The sequence below is a fragment of the Phycodurus eques genome, unplaced genomic scaffold (assembly GCF_024500275.1).
Source record: "Phycodurus eques isolate BA_2022a unplaced genomic scaffold, UOR_Pequ_1.1 contig_25, whole genome shotgun sequence".
Classification (NCBI taxonomy): Eukaryota; Metazoa; Chordata; class Actinopteri; order Syngnathiformes; family Syngnathidae; genus Phycodurus; species Phycodurus eques.
Window position 1 is genome coordinate 351,106 of NW_026904022.1, and position 17,416 is coordinate 368,521.

The 17,416-nt window shown below is 46.1% G+C and overlaps 1 protein-coding gene across 2 annotated transcripts in view; it reads right to left on the reverse strand.

The window, feature by feature from the left end:
- The window catches only part of LOC133398182 (mitochondrial 10-formyltetrahydrofolate dehydrogenase-like), a 97,795-nt gene extending 83,176 nt beyond the window's left edge, over positions 1-14,619 (reverse strand). For both annotated transcript variants that reach the window (XM_061669763.1, XM_061669762.1), the window contains exons 1-2: positions 14,414-14,619; positions 10,803-10,947 (exon numbers count right to left, since the gene is read on the reverse strand). In XM_061669763.1, coding sequence (XP_061525747.1) covers positions 10,803-10,823 — 21 coding nt within the window. In that variant the 5' untranslated portion in view covers positions 10,824-10,947; positions 14,414-14,619. The remainder of the gene's footprint in view (positions 1-10,802; positions 10,948-14,413) is intronic.
- Positions 14,620-17,416: the final 2,797 nt, after the last annotated feature.

A 17,416-nucleotide genomic window follows, 5' to 3' on the forward strand; every position in this document is an offset into this window, starting at 1 on the left:
TGATTCTGAAAATGTATTGAAGTGGCATCTAATATTTCCATCCATTTGAATTAAAATTTAACAAGGACAGGCCAATAAACTTTGTGTGACCAATTTGCTCTGCTAATGTCAATGAAACAATTAAGAAGGAAAGTTATGCGATGTCAATAATAAACCCAATGTATTTTGAATAAACAATGAAAGATTTATGTATTCATCATGAATAAATCCAATGTGTTTAAAACACATGAACGAGTGTATGTATTCAATAGGAATTACTAAAATACTTAGAAAGAGGTTCATGCACGTTATACTATTTAAATGACATGCATGAAGTGTAAGTATTTGAAAACCATAAAACCAAAGTATGTTCAACGAGATGTTTAGATTTCCCCCCCATGAGCCTGTATGCACTACCGAATGTACATTTATGATCCAAAAGTCCCGTTGAGTCACAAGCAGTGGTGCTTGAAGATGGAGCTCATTGACTGAGCAAACAGCAGCCAACAAAACTACTTACAACTGAATGCTAATGAGAAGACCGCACAAACTCGAAGACCAACTTAAGTTAGGTTTACAACCAAATGATGCATGACAAGAAAGTAAAACACAAACGCACACAACTATTACACAAGGTGAAGCACAAACATGTACTAATATTCACGATAAAACACGTAATTAGCTATAACTATTCAGCTAGGCATGCTGGGAAAGTCCTTCTTCTACTCTTCAGCTTCAATGTCGTTGACAAACCAGTTGCATTAGCGCCAACTACTGGAAATGTGAAATCTTGATGTAAGGTAATGTACAGCAATTTCATAAATCTTAACCAAATAAATAACCAAGATGGCGCCTACCAGTGTGGTCGCCTCGGTAACGCGCTCTGTAGTATTGCTTTTGTGTTTTTCGTCCGTCTTTGGAGAATTTACACGACTCACTTACACAAGGGGAGACCTGCTAACCATCAAGGAGGCTACTCCGGACTTTCTGTCACCAAATCCGCTCAGTTTTTTCCCCGAGTTACTCACCGGAGCGCCGTCCGCGGTGTTCGGCGCATGGAGACGGAAGCGGCGCCACAGAGGGAAGCGTGGCGGCATTCAGGTGAAAGAGAGGACACAGATTGGCGTTCCAGTCGATCCACCTCGCGAATGTACGCTCCCTACCCAACAAAATGGACGAGCTTCATCTTCTGTTAAAACCAGTAAAGACTTCGGACGTGCCGCGGCCATGTGCATCACGGAGACCTGGCTTTGCGACGCTGTACCCGATGGCGCCGTCGTGCTTCCCGGCTTCCGCATTCATCGAGCGGACCGCGACATGGAATCATCGGGGAAAACAAAGGGTGGCGGGATATGCTTCTATATCAACGCAAAATGGTGTACGGACGTCACGGAGCTCAGCACACGCTGCAGCCCGCATTTGGAGTCGCTGTTTTTGAACTGTAAACCATTCTACTCGCCACGTGAGTTCGCATCATTCATACTGGCAGGAGTCTACATTCCGCCTCAAGCTAACACGAACCCCGCATTGCTTACGCTCGCCGAACAAGTCAACGAAATTGAAAAAAAACACCCGGACTCACCCTTCATTATTCTCGGGGACTTTAACAAAGCTAAACTCAACCACGAACTCCCTAAATACAAGCAGCACATCAACTGTCCTACCAGGGAAAATAATACTTTAGACCACTGCTACACTACGGTAAAAAACGCATACCGTGTTATACCTCGTGCGGCCCTGGGCTCGTCTGATCACTGCTTCATTCACTTAATACCGACGCACAGGCGAGAACTTAAATGTGCGAAGCCTACGGTGAAAACAGTCAAAAAGTGGACCAATGAAGCCAAGATGGAACTTCAAAGCTGTTTAGACTGCACAGACTGGAGTGTCTTTGAAAATTCAGCCGGCAGCCTGGATGAATATACGGACACGGTCACATCCTATATCAGTTTCTGTGAAGAGGTTTGTGTACCAACAAAATCATTTCGCACATTCAACAACAACAAGCCGTGGTTCACTGCTAAACTTAAGCAGCTTCGCCAAGCTAAGGAGGACGGATATCAGAGCAGGGACAGGGCCCTCTATCATCGAGCTAGAAACGTGCTGACTAAAGAAATTAACATTGCAAAGAGGATCTATGCAGCAAAGTTGGAAAAAAAGTTTTGCACAAACGACTCTAAATCAGTCTGGCATGCATTCCAATCGCTGACTAATTACAAGCGACGATCCCCCCAAGCTGAGAACAAGCTGAGAACACTAGCCAACGACTTGAATACCTTGTAGTGCAGATTTGAAAAGGACAGTTTGAACGTCTCGTGCTGGACCACCTCAAGAGTGTCACAGGTCCCCTGCTGGACCCCCTGCAGTTTGCCTACCAAGCGAACAGGTCTGCAGATGATGCAGTCAACATGGGACTGCACTTCATCCTAGAACACCTCGACAGTGCAGGGACCGATGCGAGAATCCTGTTCGTGGACTTCAGCTCAGCGTTCAATACCGTCATCCCTGAACTCCTTTCATCCAAGCTTCTCCAGCTCAGCGTCTCAGTTGCGATCTGCCAGTGGATTTACAGCTTTCTGACGGGCAGGACACAGCAGGTCAGGCTGGGGGAGGCCACCTCATCCACACGCAGCATCAGCACTGGGGCGCCCCAAGGTTGTGTCCTCTCTCCGCTGCTCTTCTCTCTCTACGCGAACGACTGCACCTCAGCGAACGGGACTGTCAAACTCCTGAAGTTTGCAGATGACACCACTGTCATCGGCCTCATCAAGGACGGTGACGAGTCTGTATATGGACAGGAAGCGGAGGGGCTGGACACAACCTGGAGCTGAACACGCTCGAGACTGTAGAGATGACCGTGGACTTCAGGAGGCATCCTTCGCCACAGCTGCCCCTCACGTTGCCCAGCTGCCTTGTGTCAACCGTCAAGACCTTCAAGTTCCTGGGAATTACAGTCTCTCAGGACCTGAAGCGGGCGACCAACATCAACTCCGTCCTCAAAAAGGCCCAGCAGAGGATGTACTTCCTGCGGCTTCTGAGAAAGCACGGCCTGCCACCGGAGCTGCTGAGACGGTTCTACACAGCGGTCATCGAATCGGTCCTGTGTTCTTCCGTCACAGTCTGGTTTGGTGCTGCTACAAAAAAGGACAAACTCCGACTGCGACGGACAATCAAAACTGCTGAAAGGATTGTCGGTATCCCCCTACCCACCATTGAGGACTTGGACGCTGCCAGAACTAAGACAAGGGCGTGCAAAATCCTCTCGGACCCTCCGCACCCCAGTCACCAGCTCTTCCAGCTCCTTCCCTCAGGTAGGCGCTACCGATCAACGCAAACTAGAACTAGTAGACATTCCAACAGCTTCTTCCCTCTTGCGATCAACTTCTTAAACACCTAAGCTATAATTCCATTACAACAAGCTGGAAATGTTTTGACTTGAGTTCGTTGTCACATTTCTGTGGGGCCAATTATGTATGACTCGTGCACTCACTGCAGTTGTCTCGCCATGCTGCACTATTTGCATATACTGGCCACTCATGCCAGAGTAGCACCTGCTCCATTTGCACACTGATTGAGGAGTATCTGTAACATTTGCACAACCAACATTGTCCCAGATGATCGCACTACTCGTCACTTTAAACCGCTTCCACTCCTTGAAGTCTCAGCGCCCTTTGCACAATGGTCATTGCACCGGACTATTGCAATATTAGTCATTCGAACTGCTCGAAGTGCTAGAGGACTCTGCGTCTGTTGTCGTACTCGAGCGGCTCCAACTACCGGAGACAAATTCCTTGTGTGTTTTTTGGACATACTGGGCAAATAAAGATGATTCTGATTCTGAACAGTTTCTCATATTGAAAATATATATTGCAAAATTTTAATTGAGTCAGTTTCATTGGTTTTGCAATTCACAGATTTATGCAGGTTTTCAGGAATCCGGATAAATCATTGAACTGAAATTTAATTCGTAGATGTAAATACTTAAAAATAGAATGTACCAACATGATGTCATGTTTGTTGAACACTCAGGCCTGCTAAGTTACTGTATTTTAATGTGGCACAATATAGTGGTACTTGCAGAGCGAAGTTATGTTTTTTTAAGGTGGTAAATGGTGTACAAAGGTTGAGAGCCGCTGATATAATAATATAACGGTGTATAGAAATGATGGTTTTATGTCCAGGAATTATTTATCACACACAACGCATTTATGCTGTATGCAGTAAATCAATAGCAACCGGTATAAAAGATTTTGCATCAACATCTTGGTCTAGAAAACTGTTTGGAAATTTACCATGCAGGTTATGATTTTGTTTGTTTCATTGTTTTGATGAGTGAGAATAAAATGGTTCAGACAATAGGGTTTTGTGTTTTAAATACTCTGTTGCGTAACTTCATCAAACTGTTGTCTTTTATTGTAAAACAAAACCAAAAACTGAAACCCTTGCATTCAATTATACTTGCCCCACAAAGACTGATTCAATTGGTAGGGCAGTAAACACGACACCACAGAGTAACGCCTGCATTTAAGCCTGCTTGACCCAGAGTTTTTCGCTAATGCTGGTGGTACACAACTCTGCTCTTGTTGCTAATTGTTTCCCGATTATCCGCAGGGATACTAACACTCATATGTGCTCTTCCGCTTCCAGGATTCATTTATTCAAAACATAATATTATTCAAACAATATTATTCAAACAACAATATTTATTCAAACAGGAAAAAAAAGCAGTGATCTATGCTTACCGTATATAGTTAATCGAAAAAAGAAACTGTCGGCAAGTAAATATAGTCCAGCTATTGAGTCAAAGTGAATTAGCTCATTATCAAATGTGACTGATGTCAAAATATGACTTGGACACTGAAACACTCCCAACAAGAAGACTAACAAACTTAATTTTCTCATCCCTTTGGGCACTTCAGCAAATCACTAGATCAGCAAATATTTTGCATGGTCAGGCCGTCACATGAGGTGAGTACATGTTAGCCTTGCTAATAGTTTTCTGATGAACTCGTTCTTTCAATTATATTTGTATATCTGTTTCCTCTTTTCTTTCAAAGATTGAACTTGTGAATGGGCTTATGGGAATGCAAGGTGTGTGGAAAATCAGTATCAACGAGGTATATGGTTTGCTTCGACATAACAGGCCGAAATATGGCCTTCATGAAAGCAGGTTGCGACATCTCTGCCCGTATTCGAAATCGTTGATGCACGTTTAGACGATGGAATAGTCTTTTGAATCTTATTATATCATACTCACAAAACTCAAAACATTTTCAGACTCAAAGGACCTATCTATAGTTTCATGTCAAGAACATGTCTGGACATGTCTTCGGGACAACAATCCTGAATGTAGGCTGCATTTATTTAAAAAAAATTATTACACATGCAACCCCTCCAAGATTAATGTTTTGTTTATTTTTGTCAGACTATGTCTTAAAGATGACTTTATCTCAGAAATGTATGCACTGTAAACTGATGAGTGAAATATAAGTACAACCCAGTGTAAGTAGCCGCCAAGTACGGCATTAGGTACAGGGTGGGGTCATTACGTGAAACTAAATGCTCACTGATATGGAAGTTCTTCAGACTCAGCATTTTACACAGTGATGAGTTCTTAGAAAAAAACACATTTTCGTCACAGATGGGGGCTTGCGACATCGGAAAATGTGTAGGCTTGACCTGGGAAATATGCGCAGGTGTTAAACCTTTGCAGGTGCATTGGCCTGGCTCCCGGGGCAGGGCGTGGTTGTAAGTGACATTATTGAGAGAAATTTGAGAAAATAAGTCATTTTCTTTCTAGATGTGGAGTTTTGACCTGGGAAATATGCGTAGGTGCGAATCCTTTGCAGCTGCCTTGGCAAAGCTCGCGGGACGCGGTCACACGCACCAGAGACGCGTGGCGGAAACGAGTCCGACTTACTGCCGGCAATGCGGACCAAACTCTGACACTGGTCATACGGGGACCGAACAGCATAGACCTTACCAGGGAGGCTGAGGAGTGTGATCCCCCTGTAGTTGGAACACACCCTCCGGTCTTCCTTTATAAAAAGGGGGACCACCACCCCAGTCTGCCAATCCAGAGGCACTGTCCCCGATGTCTTCGCGATGTTGCAGAGGCGTGTCAAGCAGGACAGACCCACAACATCCAGAGCCTGTAGGAACTCCGGGCGAATCTCATCCACCCCCGAGGCCTTGCACCGAGGAGCTGTTTAACCACCTCGGTGAACTCAACCCCAGATATAGGCGAGCCCGCCTCAGAGACCCCAGACTCTGCTTGCTCATGGGAAGGCGTGTCCCTGTCCTTGCCCACCTGAGCATTGAAGTCCCCCAGCAGAACGATGGAAACCCCAGGGGGAGTGCTCTCAAGGACCCCAAAAATGTACTCTGAACTGCTTGTTTGGTGCGTAGGAACAAACAACAGTCAGGACCAGTCCCCCCACCCAAAGGCGGAGGGAAGGTACCCTCTCGTCCACCGGGGTGAACCCCAATGCACAGGTGCCGAGCCGGGGGGGTAATAAGTATACCCACACCTGTGAGAGGCGCCTCTCACCGTGGGCAACTCCAGAGTGGAAGAGCGACCAACCCCTCTCAAGAGGACTGGTACCAGAGCCCAAGGCGTGTGTGGAGGCGAGCCCAACTACAGTGGGTATGGAAAGAATTCAGACCCCCTTAAATTTTTCACTCTTTTTTATATTGCGGTCATTTGCTAAAAATCATTGAAGTTCATTTGTTTCCACAATAATGTGCACACAGCACCCCATATTGACAGGGGGAAAAAAACGGAATTTTTGAAATGTTTGCAGATTTATTTAAAAAGAAACACTGAAATATCACACAGCCGTAAGTATTCAGACCCTTTGCTCAGTATTTAGTCGAAGCACCCTTTTGAGCGAATACAGCCATGAGGCTTTTCGGGAATGATGCAACCTGGATTTGGGGATCATCTGCCGATCCTCCTTGCAGATCTTCTCCAGTTCTGTCAGGTTGGATGGTGAACGTTGGTGGGCAGCCATTTTCAGGTCTTTCCAGAGATACTCAATTGGGTTTAAGTCAGGGCTCTGGCTGGGCCATTCAAAAGCAGTCACGGAGTAGTTGTGAAGCCACTCCTTCGGTATTTTAGCTGTGTGCTTCGGGTCATTGTCTTTTTTGAAGGTGAACCTTCGGCCCAGTCTGAGGTCCTGTTCACTCTGGAGGTTTTTGTCCAGGATATCCCTGTACTTGGCTGCAATAATTTTTCCTTCGGTTGTAATCAGTCGTCCTGTCCCTGCAGCAGAAAAACACCCCCACAGCATGATGCTGCCACCGCCGTGCTTCACTGTTGGGACTGTATTGGACAGGTGATGAGCAGTGCCTGCTTTTCTCCACACATACCGCTTAGAATTAAGGCCAAAGAGTTGTATCTTGGTCCCATCAGACCAGAGAATCTTATTTCTCACCATCTTGGGAGTACTTCAGGTGTGTTTTTAGCAAACTCCATGCGGGCTTTCAGGTGTCTTGCACTGAGAAGAGGCTTCCGTCGGGCCACTCTGCCATAAAGCCCCGACTGGTGGAGGACTGCAGTGATGGTTGACTTTCTAGAACTTTCTCCCATCTCCCGACTGTATCTCTGGAGCTCAGCCACAGTGATGTTTGGGTTCTTCTTTACTTCTCTCACCAAGGCTCAATCAGTATAATCAAACACAGCCAATGAATGTGCAGAACCATTTTAAGGATGATGAGAAGAAATGGACAGCGCCCGAGGTAAATATGAGTATCACAGCAAAGGGTATGAATATTTATGGCTGTGTGATATTTCATCCATCCATCCATCCATTTTCTGAGCCGCTTCTCCTCACTAGGGTCGCGGGCGTGCTGGAGCCTATCCCAGCTGTCGTCGGGCAGGAGGCGGGGTACACCCTGAACCGGTCGCCAGCCAATCGCAGGGCACACACAAACAAACAACCATTCGCACTCACAGTCACACCTACGGGCAATTTAGAGTCTCCAATTCACGCATGTTTTTAGGATGTGGGAGAAATCCCGAGTGCCCTGAGAAAACCCACGCAGGCACGGCGTGGAGAACATGTAAACTCCAGACAGGCGGGCCCGGGGATTAAACCCCCGGTCCTCAGCACTGTGAGGCAGACGCTCTAACCAGACGTCCACCGTGCCGCCGCTGTGATATTTCAGCTTTTCTTATTTAATAAATCAGCAAATATTTCAACAGTTAAGTTGAATATGGGGTGCTGTGTGTACATTAATGAGGGGCATAAAAGAACTTAACTGATTTGAACAAATAGCTGCAATATAACAAAGAGTGAAACAATTAAGGGGGTCTGTAAACTTTCCGTACCCACTGTATATCTCGTCTGAACTTCTCGACCTTACACGCTAGCTCGGGCTCCTTCCCTGACAGAGTGGTGACATTGCACGTCCCAAGAGCCAGTTTCTGTAGCCGGGGATCGGATGGCTCAGGTCCCCGCCTTCAGCCACCGCCCAGCTCACACTGTTGAAACTTTGAACAAAGTACATTTTTCAGTTGTTGAGAGAGTAACGTTTAGGCAAAATTTGGGTGCGGTGTTACATTCAAGTACAGTGATTTTTCAGGCCAAAATGGTGAAAATATGGGGCGTTTGTTATAATTGAATGCGTGTTATATAATCGAGAAAACAACGGTAATTATTCCTGGGTATGCTTGCCGCACGCCATTTTGCCCAGCCCCAGCTACCGATGAGCTAGAGCTAATGCAGCTAAATACGATGCCGATGGCGTGCGGTGTCCATGCAGCGTAAGTCACTAATCGTGGCCTCCGTGGCAGCGAATAGGCTCGACTTGTAGGGAGGACAAGGAGTAATTAACAGGAAAAAGACGAAGACGCTATGCTAGCTGCTAAGCCGCAAAACATAGGAATAAGTCATTGGATGATACAGTACACTTGTCACATAGGTCTGGCTTGAACCTCGTGCTAGCGGAAGAGTAACCAACTTTGAAGAGGAAAAAAGCCAGCAAATTGTGTCGAAAGAGAAAATACCGTCACGCACAATAACACGAGACAGCCAACCAGGATTGTAACCGGAAACCGGAAATAAGTTAGTACGTCACCGCACGTCATTGAAGATAAGTTCGAAAGTATATTCTTCTTGTTTTACTTTCGGCCTGTCACAGTGTGTCATCCTTTTCCATGCAAGCCAATCTCCTGCATCCTCCTGTCTAACACCAACCGACACCTACACCATACTGAAATAATTTGAATGTTGCCCCTAAGCTTCGAGCATTACTTTCTCTCCACCGGCTCTCCTTGACACACAATACACTATATTACCAAAAGTATTCGCTCACCTGCCCTTTGACTCCCACATGAACTTAAGTGACATCCCATTCCTAATCCATCGGGTTCAATATGACGTCGCTCCACCCTTTGCAGCTATAACCTTCTAGTCTTCTGAGCGGGTTTAGGTGTGTGTTTATAGGGATTTTGGACCATTTTTCCAGAAGCGCATTTGTGAGGTCACACACTGATGTTGGACGAGAAGGGCTGGCTCACTGTCCACGCCAAATCAATCCAAAGGTGTTCTATGGAGATGAGGTCAGGAGTCTGTGCAAGACCAGTCAAGTTCATATACACCAAACTCTGTCATCCATGTCTTTATGGACCTTCCTGTGGGGACTGGTGCACAGCCATGTTAGAAATGGAAGAACTGTTCCCACAAATTTGGGAGCATGCAATTGTCAAAAATATTGGCTCCTGACTTCCAGTGAGAAGAACTCTGAAGGATTCGGCATACCAAGAGCTTTCGAACAATTCATTGCTCCCAACTTTATGGGCAAAGTTTGGGGGTGGCCCCTTCCTGTTCCAACATGATTGTGCACCAATGCACAAAGCAAAGTCCATAAAGACATGGATGAGAGTGTTTGCTGTGGATGAACTTGACTGGCCTGCACAGATTCTTGACACCAACCTGATAGGAAACCTTTGGGATGAGTTTGAGTGCAGACTGAGAGCCAGGGCTTCCCGTCCAATGTCAGTGTTACCTCACAAATGTGCTTCTGGAAGAACGGTCAAAATCTCCCTCCACGCACACTTCTGAACCTTATGGAAAGGCTTTTCAGAAGACTTGAAGCTGTTATCGTTGTGAAAGGTGGACCAAGCTTTTCCTGTCATAGTCCCAACATTCAGTTCCTGGCTATATGTGCTTTCCTCTTCTCTTTCTGCCGAAGAACCCGCTTTCCACCAGTAAAGAACCCGCTTTTTCCAATCAGTAAATTAATCACCATGTGACTTTTTTTCTTTTGTTTTTAAAATTAGGCCGAGGTTTTATTTGGGAAATGAAGGGCACGGAGATATACCTGTCGATCGAGGTCTACGTGTTGGTTAACCCTGGTCGAGAACCGTGAGGCAGTTTTACCACCAAACTATGAAATGCACCTGCCCCCGACCCCCGCCCCCTAAGATTAATGACTACTCGCACCCACGCACACACCTAAGTCTGCAATACACTAAACAAGGACTGTGCAATATTATCTGATCAAAGATTTGTGTGCAATGGTGTGTCAATGTTTTTGGATAATTGTGCGCTTATGTTACAATTGATTTTTGACCTCAGTGCTTGCGAATTGTGAGATGCGTAACTGATTTTAATTGTTCTTCCGACAGTGTCAGTAAAGTTAGATTCTATTTGATTGTACTTTAACCTGCCTCAATTTTGCATGTATCCGTGAGGCGCTTTGCAACTGCTTGCTTTAAAAAGTTCTATCCAGTATCAATTATTTCTGATTGACATAGAACACGCAGTTTTGTTCTTACTCATGTCAAGAAAATGAGAAAAAAAAAAGTTATTACTTACCAAGAGGGTCAGCCTTGCCATCTTTGTCTGGGACAGTGAAGACACCTACCACCTTGTGACCGTGTTTCCTCAGGTTGCTGTACACCTCCTTGCCAAACAGGCTCTGGCCAATTATAGCGAGTTTGAGCTTACTCTGGAAGTGACACTGTAATGAGAGGGGCCAATCAATTAGTTTCAGGCATTCCACGGTGTGTTCAAAATGTTTCTGCATGTAGGATTTAAGTGAAATAAACATGAACATTGTAGTTTTGAGGGGGACGTTTTAGCAGAGATTGGCTCTTGTCTGTTTTGATGTCGACTATAAATCAGACTTGGATGGTTGACTGATGAACCTCAAGAAAGGGTAATTACTAAAGATTGTGCCCCTTCCATCAGAATATTTTTTTGCTATAATTGTATTCATAGCATAGGTCCAAATGAGTCCATGCCGTGGTTTAAAGCGGTTTGTTGTTTGAATGCAAAAGCCTTTGAAGACCGAAACCGGGTGAGCTGAGTGCCCGTTCAGCGCGTATAAATCATTGTGAGGCATAATTCACCGAGATTCTGAGCTGTTGCCATAGCTTCTTCACTTTATTTGACATCGTCAAACAAATGTAAATATCAGACAAATATAGCCCGAGCGAACTTAAAATGCCCTTTTTAAATGGTACCCGGCCCTGTGTGAAAAACGTAATGGCCCCATAAACCTCATAACTGGTTGGGCCATGCTCAGCAACAACAACTGAAATGAAGTCCTCTTTAAGGCCACGCCACTGCATTTCAGATTCAAGTCAGGACCTTGAATGGGCCAATCCAAAACCTTCGTTTTGTTTTTTTAAGCCATTCAGAAATTGACATGCTGGTGTGTTTTGGATCGTTATCCTGCTGCAGAACCCACGTGTGCTTCAGCTTGAGGCCACAAACTGTGCGGAAGGATTTTCTGTTAAAGAGCAGAATTCGTGAGCAAGTTGTCCAGGTCCTGAAGGAGCAAAGTAGCCCCAGACCATCACACTACCACCATGTTTGACTGTTGACTGTTATGATGTTCGCTTTCTGTTATGTGTCTGTGCTACATTTAAGCCAGATGTAACAAGATACACATCTTCCAAAAAGCTCAACTTTCATCTCATCAGTCAATATAATAGTCTCCCAAAAGTCTTGGGAATCATTGATTTTTTTTTCTTTTTCTTTTGCAAAAGTAAGACAAGCTTGTATGCTCGTTTGTTCAGCAGTGGTTTCCACGTTGGAACTCTGCCATGAATGCCATTTTTCCCCAGTGTCTTTCTTATTGTTGTGTCATAAACACTTACCTTGACTGAGGCAATGGAGGCCTGCAGTTCTTTCGAAGTTGTCCTGAGTTCCTTTGTGGCCTCCTGCATGAGTCGTGGCTGTTCTCTTGAGATAATCTTTGTAAGGCGGGCGGCCATTCCTGGAAAGGTTCACCACTGTCCCATGTCTACGCCATGTCAGGTTATTGACTCTCCTTAGAGTTCGCTGGAATCCTTAAGCTTTAGAAATGGCTTTTCTTACCTTTTCCAGACTGATAGATGTCAATTACTTTATTTTTCGACTGTTCTTGAATTTGTTTGTTCTCTGTTTCAGTGATTTCTTGACTGAACAGCTGTGGAGGTAAATCAGGCTTGGGTGTGATCAGTGAAAATCAACTCATGTGAATGGTCACAATTCATGATTGAACCAGGGGGGTAATTACTTTTTCACACAGCGCCAGGTAAGTTTGAATCGGTTTTTCTTTTCCTTAAGAAAAGAAATCACCATTTAAAAAGAGCATTTTAAGTTCGCTTGGGTTATATTTGTCTGATATTTACATTTGTTTGATGATCTTAAAGTGGGAAACTATGGGGGAAAAAATATAAAGGTAAAAAGATACCTAATTTTTTTTTTTTAATTCATCCAGTGTGACTGCGAAACAAATAGCTGCGTACTGGACACTGAAGGTGACATTTTCGAGATTCCTGTTGTTTCGTAAGGGAATCGGCTCAAATGAATTCTGGTTATAAAATTGAAAGATTTTCCCGATGTACTTGTATTGCTTTGCAGTACAACAAAGGGCGCCCAGCAACTTGTTGATATTTATATTATTTCAGCGATGATTTGACAGTTTTTTTTAAATTGGAGTTTGAATTTTGAGGGCGTCCCTGGTAAAATGCCTCCACGATAAGGTGGAGGCATCAGACGACTGTGAGGTTTTCACAAGGAAAATCTTTTGGGAATAGGGTTAATAATCCATCAAGAGGTAAATACAGGAAATGAAGAAACCCGCTCTTGAAAACAGCATCTAATATTTGATATTATTGCTTGTTCTCCTCTTTTGTGCCAGAAAAGTTCCTCCTCGTACTCTTGTTATGATGATGATTTCAAACGCTGCAAATATTGTCGTCGTTGGCCGTTGCTTCTTGGTCGCACGTGAAACCAACGCTCGCGGCATTTCCACTTGACACATTCACAACCTTTTATACGCTCACGCAAAACAGGTCTCTACCGTGCGCTGGGACACATTCATCATTCCAATTTGGCAAGGTCCGGTAATCACACCGTTAATCTGAATGTAGGAGACATTCCCGTTGTACTTCAAGCACAAGCAGTCTGTAATTCACTCACATGTCCCATTTCAGCTCAGTTGGTGCCGTTGCAAGGCAAACTGCAACCACACCAATCCTATTGCAAAAGAAAAGTTGCATCTCACAAAATTGAAGTTTTTGGAATTTTAAGTTGAAATGGGTTTGGTTTTTTTTTCAAAATGCATTTTTAGAAAGGATATCATGACTAATGTTGTGCCATAATGCTATAAATAGATCACGATATTATGGTATTATACACATTGACTTCCTTGATTATTATTGGCGTGTCGCTGAAAATATGCAGCGTTGCATTTTGGCCGCCATGAAGGAAATCATTTGTATAATAATGTACTTAGTTTGCGTTTAGCTTTATCTTAAAAGGAGCGAAGAGTTCACGTTCGTCACTCCATTTCCAAGAAGCAAGATGTTTGTCTGACACATGGCCAGTCGTGTCGTCAGGACACGTTCGCCATTGGCCGAGAGCAGACTGGACGAAAGCGATTGGCTGAATGGCGATGACGCCTCCACCCTCCCCATCATCAAATCCCAGACCAGACATGGAAGAGTGGAAAAAAAGGGCTTCGAGTTTCCCATGCAGACGCGCCCGTCAAGTGCACGAGGCAGACACCCAGCCGCGAATCGTGGAGCATTTTACAAAACCTTCACCGCCACTAACCACTTTTGTTGCTTTTTTTCCGGTCCTAATTTCAGTGCAATTTGAAATGAATGCGGTGACCCTTCAGCAAAAACAAGAAAGAAAAGACCTGCGAGCCAGTCAGTAATTCCACGACTCCCAAGATGGTTTGGAAACTGTCGCGCGGTCGCATCTCGGACGTCGAGATTTCTATTGAAAAAAATAAGACAAAAAACCCCGCTGATGCAACTCTTCCACGTTTTGCGCCGTGTGCAACGCAGAGAGATAGCAATGCGAACGCAGCGATCGGTGGGAAAGGGTCAAAAACGGTTAGGTTTAGGGTTAGATGAAGTTCCCACGAGTCAGCGAAGGCGTCGGTGGCGACGTTGAGACAGCAGCGGCCAACGTTTTTTACTCACACGAGAGGAGGAGAATTTCCTGAAGACCTGGCTTGCTGTCCACAGCATACTGGCGTTTTGTGTTCGCGGGGGGGGGTGGTGGGAGAGAAAAAAAAAAGATGACCGACGCCGAAGATTCTGAAATTGCGTCAACTGCCGACAAATGGACGTTCGCACAGTCACCACCATTTACGTGTCAGAGAGAGAGAGAGAGAGAGGGAGAGAGGGAGAGAGAGAGAGCTCGAAGCTCGTCGCCGCGGACACGTAGCACCAAGGCGTACGTAACGTGCTCGGCAGTGTGCGTGCGCGCTCTCGCAGTCGCTTCCTCGTGCACGCGAATTTTTGCATTTTCTGGAGCGCGTTCCCTCGCTAATCATTAACCACTTGAGCACCCTCGAAATGACTGTTACGCAACCGAGGTGGTTTCAGCGGGTCCGCTCCCACGCACACTCACGCAGGCGAGTCCGGAGCGGGTTCGAACCCGGGTCCTCAGAACTGAAGAAATGTGTGTTGCATTATATGTACAGCATGCGGGAAAATGTTGACCTCATGACAAATGTGCAAAATGTAGACATTATCGCATCGTAAGACAGTCCAGATTGTCGCGGTTTAGTTTTGGTTTTTTTCCTGTGTTCCATGTTGTGTGCTCATTCAGTTATTGCGTCCACCTGTTCTCGTCAACCTGCCTCGTGTCGACCAATCAGCTCCCTCTAGCCACTCGCGTCCTGTCCGGGTGTTCCTCGTTGTCTCGTCAATCTGTTTTCTTTGTTCCCTATTGTTTCTTTCTTACTTTGCATTTAGATTTGGGACTTTTGTCAATTTGGTATTGATATTTATAGCAGCCGGCTGCCGGAGCGTGATTGCGTCGGATACCCCGGTGGACGAATCCCCCGGACATGCAGCGCGCGGCTGCGACTGTTATTACTGTTCTGACTCCACAGCATTGATAGTCGCGCACGCCCCTGTCCCATTCGCTCCTCTTTCGCGTGTTGTTAACAGCGTGCCGAAATCAAAAATATCCAATTGAAATTGAACATCCCCTCCTTGAGCCGACACCTTGTCGTGGCGGAGGGGTTTGTGTGTCAGAATGATCCTAGGAGCTAAGTTGTCTGGGACTTTATGCCCCTGGCAGGGTCACCCATGGCAAACAGGTCTTAGGTGAGTGACCGGACAAAGCACGGCTCAAAGACCCCTAATGATGACGACAAACAATGGACTTCGTTTTCCCTTGCCCGGACGTGGGTCACCGGGGCCCCCCTCTGGAGCCAGGCTCGAAGGCGAGCGCCCGGAAATCGTAACGTGGGTCGCCCTTCCCATGGCCTCGCCACCTGTGGCAGGGGCCATAGGGGTCGGGTGCAGTGCGAGCCGGGCGGTGGCCGAAGACGGGGACCTTGGCGATCCGATCCCCGGCTACAGAAGCTGGCTCTAGGGACGTGGAATGTCACCTCTCTGGCAGGGAAGGAGGCCGAGCTGGTGTGTGAGGTCGAGAAGTTCCGACTAGATATAGTCGGCCTCGCCTCCACACACGGCTTGGGCTCTGGTACCAGTCCTCTTGAGAGGGGCTGGACTCTTTTCCACTCTGGAGTTGCCCATGGTGAGAGGCGCCAAGCGGGTGTGGGTATACACACCCGCTTGGATGTGGACTGTGGAAACGTTAATGGACCCTCCAGTCCCCCTTCTTAAAAAGGGAGACCACCACCCCAGTCTGCCAATCCAGAGGCACCGTCCCCGATGTCCATGCGATGTTGCAGAGGCGTGTCAAGCGCTCTCCAGCACCCTCTCCAAGGACTCCAAAAAGGGTGGGTACTCTGAACTGGTGTTTGGTGCATAGGCACAAACAACAGTCAGTATTGCTACACCCTGTGCACGGACAGGACAAGGACAGGAGGGGGAAGTATGCAAGTGTCATGAACGGAACAGAGGATAGGACCCAAAAATGCAAGACTCCAAAACAAATGGACAGTTTCCAAAAAGAGAGGTTTAATAGACGGGCATAGGTCGGTACACGGGCAGGCAATCCAAGAAAGGCAACAGTATCCAAAAACATGAGGCAAAGAGGCGAGGTCGATCATCGGAACAGGGTCAGGTTTTACTGTGAGTCTGCGACGTGGAAACAAGGAATGCTGGAACCCGACGACAAGGTACAACGAACTGGCGACGAGAGGGAATGAGACCCGAGGTGAAATACAATCGGTAATTAGGTATGAACGAGGCACAGGTGGTGAAGATGCTCACAGGAGCAGGTGTGTGAGAAACGAGAGAGAGGAAGACAAAACCTGGAACACACACACACACACACACGACAGCAAGACAAGGGTCGTGAAATGGGCTGTACAATTGAAGTGTGGTGGGGGTGGCTATGTAAATTATAAACGTCAATAGGACCAGAGTGTGAGTGAGGGGATACCAAAGAAATTGGCTTGGTCGTAAGTTATTTGTCACAAGGAGTGAGTGGCCCCACACCCAGCGAATAAGCCCCACGGGTGTGTCTGCGGACACACGCAAGGGAATTGACACCATTTCGCATACACAAGGACCGTCAGAAGTCATGTGCTGTAAATGCTGTGCCTGCACTGCGGGGGCTGAGGACCCCACCGCAACCAATCGAGGGGCGGGGTCGGGCCCAGGATTGTGGAAGAGAGGGGCCCGGCGGACGGGACACGTCCCACACCGAAGGATCCAGTGTGGTCCACCAACCCGAACGAGGCGCCCCGAAAACCGGCCTCCTCTCAATGCCACCCCATCAGTTGACTTTTTTAAATTTATTTATTATTATTTTTTTTTTTATTCCTCTTATTTTTTCTGAATCAATATATTCTATGATGAGATTTAACCAGTGATTAATGTTAATAAATTGTTTATTGTTCCAGTTCAATACAATTGTTTTCTTTAGCGGTAGCTAACGCGATGAGGATTCATTCATTCATTCATTCATTCATCTTCCGTTTCGCGTATCCTCACGAGGGTCAGGGGCGTGCTGGAGCCTAGTGACGAGTATTGATTGTGAATATTTATATGGGAGTC